Genomic DNA, 5,208 nt, shown 5'->3' with positions numbered 1-5,208 from the left:
GACTCCGCGAGGGAGAGGTTTTTCCAGAGGAGCAGCCCCATCGAAGCCCAGGGGCAGAAAGTGATCTTCATCTCCTCCAGACACCTGTGGGAGCCAGGCTTCTTTCATTTGCGGGAGCCTGGAGAGCGAAAGGGGCGGACTCTTGGTCCGTCGAAGTTCTAGAGAAAGGCTACAAGATCCCCTTTCTCGATTCGCCACCCCTTTGTACGTCACCCAAGGATCTGTCGCCCTCCTACCATTGGGAAAAACAACAGATCCTTTTAGATCTTTTGGAGCAGATGCTCGTAAAAAGAGCTGTGGAGCCAGTTCAGGATCTAGCCTCTCCGGGGTTCTACAACCGACTGTTCTTAGTCCCGAAACAGTCGGGAGGTTGGAGACCTGTACTGGACGTAAGCAGACTGAACCGCTTCATTGTCAAAGAGAAGTTCAAGATGGAAACGTCCCAGTCTGTTCTCGGAGCTCTAAGACCAGGAGATTGGATGGTCTCTCTGGACTTACAAGACGCATAATTCCATGTTCCCATACATCCTCAGTCAAGACAGTACCTGAGGTTTGTACTGGGGGGAAGAGTCTTCCAATTCCGAGCTCTTTGCTTTGGTCTCAGCACAGCTCCCATGATATTCACAGTGATCATGAGAAATGTGGCGAGGTGGCTTCACTTGGCGGGGATCCGCGTTTCGCTTTACCTAGACGATTGGCTCATTCGAGCTTCTTCCCAAGCTCAGTGTCTGGAGGACCTAAATTCGACATTGGAGTTGATGAAGTCCCTGGGACTTCTAGTCAACAAAGAGAAGTCCCATCTGATCCCGACTCAGTCCATCGTCTATCTGGGGATTCAGATGGATTCAGTGGCTTTTCGGGCGTATCCATCCCAAGAACGTCAACAACATTGCTTGGAAAAAGTTTCGTCTCTCCTGGGGAAGGAAACATGCTCGGTGAGGGAATGGATGAGTTTGCTGGGGACCATTTCCTCGCTGGAGAAGTTTGTTTCCTGGGAAGACTTCATCTCAGGCCGCTCCAGTTTTTCCTAGCGGAGAACTGGATGAACAAGGAGGACCTGGAAGAGACCTTGAAGATCTTTCCGTCTGTCAAGACTCACCTGAGGTGGTGGCTCGACCCCTTGTTACTGGCAGGAGGCGTTTCTCTACGTCTTCAGAGCCCCGACCTAGTGTTGTTTTCCGACGCGTCCAGGGAGGGATGGGGAGCAACACTAGGAGGGGAAGAAGTGTCAGGCACCTGGAGAGGGGAACAGGTGTCCTGGCACATCAATCTCAAAGAATTAGGAGCTATCCATCTAGCCCTTCAATTCTTCGAGGATCGAGTGTCAGGCCGGGTTGTTCAGGTGAATTCCGACAACACCACAGCCTTAGCTTACCTCAAGAAGCAGGGGGATACTCGCTCCCGTTCCCTGTTCAACCTGGCAAAGGAGATCCTGCTTTGGACTCATGCTCGGGGGATCACAATTCTCACGAGGTTCATCGCAGGCGTGGAGAATATCCGCGCGGACCTTCTCAGTCGGCAGCATCAACTTCTGCCGACGGAATGGACCCTTCACGAAGAGGTGTGTCTGGATCTGTGGAGGTTATGGGGACGTCCCCTAGTGGACCTCTTTGCGACGTCCAGAACAAGGAGGCTTCCTCTTTACTGCTCTCCTGTCTTAGATCCAGGAGCCTTAGCAGTAGATGCCCTCCTCTGGGACTGGAAAGGCCTAGATCTTTACGCTTTTCCTCCCTTCAAGATCCTGGGAGAAGTGATCAGAAAATTCTCAGCGTCGGAAGGAACAAGGATGACTTTAATAGCCCCCTTTTGGCCAGCAGCGGATTGGTTCACAGAGGTCATGACCTTCCTTGTGGACTTCCCAAGGACACTCCCCTGAGAGTAGATCTTCTCAAGCAGCCCCATTTCCAAGATTCCACAAAAACCTCCCGCTCTGAGTCTAACTGCATTCAGACTATCTCGAAGTTGGCAAGAGCGAGGGGGTTTTCGAGAGCAGTGGCAAAGGCTATCGCCAGTGCCAGAAGACCCTCTTCTAATTCAGTCTATCAATTGAAGTGGGCCAATTTTAGGAGATGGTGCAAGAGCAGCGGGATTTCCTCGACCACGACCTCTGTGCCTCAAATAGCAGACTTCCTTCTGCATCTCAGGGAGAAAGAAAAACTGGCAGTCTCTACTATTAAAGGCTATAAAAGTATGCTGTCGGCAGTCTTCCGACACAGGGGCCTAGACTTAGCCGACAACAAGGATCTTCACGATCTCTTGAGATCCTTTGAAACTGTTAAGGTTCCTAGGCCCATGACTCCTCCTTGGAACCTAGATGTGGTCCTGAAATTTCTTATGTCAAGTCCTTTTGAACCTATGTCTTCTGCTTCTCTCAAGAACGTGACTAGAAAGGCGGTTTTCCTAACTTCTCTGGCGACGGCGAAGAGGGTTAGTGAAGTTCAGGCTATTAGCAAGCACATTGGCTTTAGGGGTCCTAATGCCGTTTGCTCCCTAAGTCCTTTATTTCTTGCCAAAAATGAAAATCCTTCAAACCCGTGGCCCAAGACTTTGAAATCAAAGGTTTGACGGAGATTCTTGGACAAGAATCAGAGAGTCTTGTGCCCTGTCAGGGCTCTCAAATTCTACTTAGCCAGGACGAAAGAAAGCCGAGGCCCGTCGGACAATCTGTGGTGTTCGGTTAGAAGACCTGACTTGCCAATGTCCAAGAATGCTCTGTCATTCTTTTTAAGAAGTACTATCAAAGAGGCTCATTCTTCCTGCCAAGACGGTGACATGAGGCTTCTTAAGGTGAAAGCTCACGAAGTGAGAGCCATCGCGACTTCCATGGCTTTCAGAAGAACATGTCTCTTAACGATCTTCTGGGTACCACCTTCTGGCGGAGTAATTCAGTGTTCGCTTCGCATTACTTACGAGATGTGAAGTCAACTTTTGAAGACTGTTCTTCGCTGGGACCATACGTTTCCGCAGACACAATGTTGGGAGAAGAGGGCAATACTCATCCTATCCTTTAGGGGTTAGGTGGTATTTTTTAATCTTGGTTTTTGTATTCTCGGTTGTTGGGTGGCCACCGATGTGGACGTCCCAATCTTTAGCCTATGTTAGGTTCAATGGCTTAGATAGGCTCGGTCAGGTGGTTGGTTGTTGCTCCTTTTCCCTCTCAGTATGGTCATATGATCTAGTCCCATTGTGGTCACGCCCCCGTGGACAGGTCATCTAGATCTCACCAGCTTTATAGGTCCCTACCTTGCTGGAGAATCTAGTAAAGCAGAAGCAGGCTTGGGTGACAGTAACCTCGAAGTCAGCTATGCTAACAGGTAAGGAACCAAGGCGTCAATCGCCTACATTTATTTGTTTCCTAAATCCTATTCTGTCTTTACCCATCTCCAATGGTGGGATTCAGCTGTATATATATCTGACAGGTAAGTTTCATGAACAAAATGATATTTTAATGATAAAATAAAGTTTGTTCATACTTACCTGGCAGATATATATAATTATAGTGCCCACCCACCTCCCCTCAGGAAACAGTGGCACTAGAAAATCTGAATAGAAAATGGGAATGGTTCCCGATTCCCGCCACCCAGCGGCGGGAATGAGTACTAACCACCTGGCCACACTGCGTGTGCCGCGAGTTTTGAAATTCTGTCGGATTTCGGAGAAATACAGCTGTATATATATCTGCCAGGTAAGTATGAACAAACTTTATTTTATCATTAAAATATCATTTTGTTGCTGTAAAATAGTACAGCAAAATCAGTACTACAGTGAGCCCCCTGTATTTGCAGGGGATGCGTCCCACACCCCCCCGCGAATAGGTCAAATCCGCGAGTGCTTAAAACCCCTCTAAAAACACTTAGAACTGCCCATTTTGATAGCTTAAACCAAGAAAAACCATGTAAAAATGCTTATACCTGAGTATTTTAATAGTTTTATCACAAAAAGTGCATTTATTCATGAAAATACAGTAAATAGTGAATATTTCTCAGTGAAAAATACCGCGATTGGGCGAATTATCCACGAATGATGGGTAGATATGTTCCACGGAGAAACCCGCGAATGCGTGAGTCTGCGAACCATGAGAACGCGAATACGGGCGGTTTACTGTATATCAATTATAGCCTTGGATATTTTTATTTGAGAAATCAACATGGTAGGTTAAACTGTTATCAAATTAGAATCACGAAATTATTATGAGGCAGTAAAAGCAATAGCAAAATAAAAAATAATAAAATATGGAAATTAATAAGTAATTGACTGTGCGTCTGGTTTATTTGTAAAACGTACTCGAAACCTGAATGATGTAAAGTTTAATTTAGTTAGGGAGAAATTTGTGGGTATGTGCCGGATGAGTACATAGAAATATAATGCGAATGTGGTGATTTTGATTTTTGAAAAAATCGTAAATGCTTGAAGAAATCCGATTTTAGTGTTTAAATTGTTTCTTTGGAAAATAACTGGGTTGTATCAAATTGACTTTATGGATGTACTGAAACGACTGCTGTTTACACCAAAACGACATCGAGCAGGAACCATGAGGAGAACAAATTGACCTTCACAATAGCGCGGGGGTCAGTGTCTGAAATTGGTATGTTAATTCTTTTTTTCTGATGATTATTATTATTATTATTATTATTATTATTATTATTATTATTATTATTATTATTATTATTATTATTATTATTATTATTATTATTATCCAGAAGATGAAGCCTATTCATATGGAACCAGCCCACCAAAGGGGCCATTGACTTGAAATTCAAGTTTCCAAAGAATATGGTGTTCATTTGAAAGAGGTAAGAGGTAAAGGACAGTACAGAAGGAAGAGATCTCGCATACTAAAAATGAACAAATAAATATACAAATTAATAAATAGAGAAAATGTAAGTAAATTAACAAAATGCAAGGAGAATTATGTCAGGGTAGTAATGCATTGCATCACTGCTTGAACTTTTGTAGTTCCAACTGCACAACATCCTTAGTAGGGAGACTGTTCCACAGTCCAGCGGTGTGAGGAACAAAGGCCCTCTGGAACTGAGAAGTTCAACAGAGAGGCACATCCACTGCACATAATCTATAAAAGATAATAAAAACAAACATTGTCGACAACTCGGGGATGGATATGAGAGCAAAAACATTAACAATTGGTAAAATAATGCATAGGCCTTTTCTGCCTTAAGCAAAGATGTTACTAGTTTTAGATATACAGTA

The 5,208-nt window shown here is 44.6% G+C and overlaps 1 protein-coding gene across 1 annotated transcript; it reads left to right on the top strand.

The window, feature by feature from the left end:
- Nucleotides 1-928: 928 nt before the first annotated feature.
- On the top strand, nt 929-1,876 carry LOC136850334 (uncharacterized). The gene has a single exon (XM_067123959.1). It carries the CDS (start codon nt 929-931, stop codon nt 1,874-1,876), a length of 948 nt encoding a protein of 315 aa, XP_066980060.1.
- Nucleotides 1,877-5,208: the final 3,332 nt, after the last annotated feature.

This window comes from Macrobrachium rosenbergii, chromosome 22 (assembly GCF_040412425.1).
Source record: "Macrobrachium rosenbergii isolate ZJJX-2024 chromosome 22, ASM4041242v1, whole genome shotgun sequence".
Classification (NCBI taxonomy): Eukaryota; Metazoa; Arthropoda; class Malacostraca; order Decapoda; family Palaemonidae; genus Macrobrachium; species Macrobrachium rosenbergii.
This window is presented reverse-complemented; position numbering and strand designations above follow the sequence as displayed.

What these genes read in the sequence shown, in the direction of transcription:
- LOC136850334 (XM_067123959.1), top strand. Translation starts at nt 929, where the DNA reads ATGCTCGGTGAGGGAATGGATGAGTTTGCTGGGGACCATTTCCTCGCT.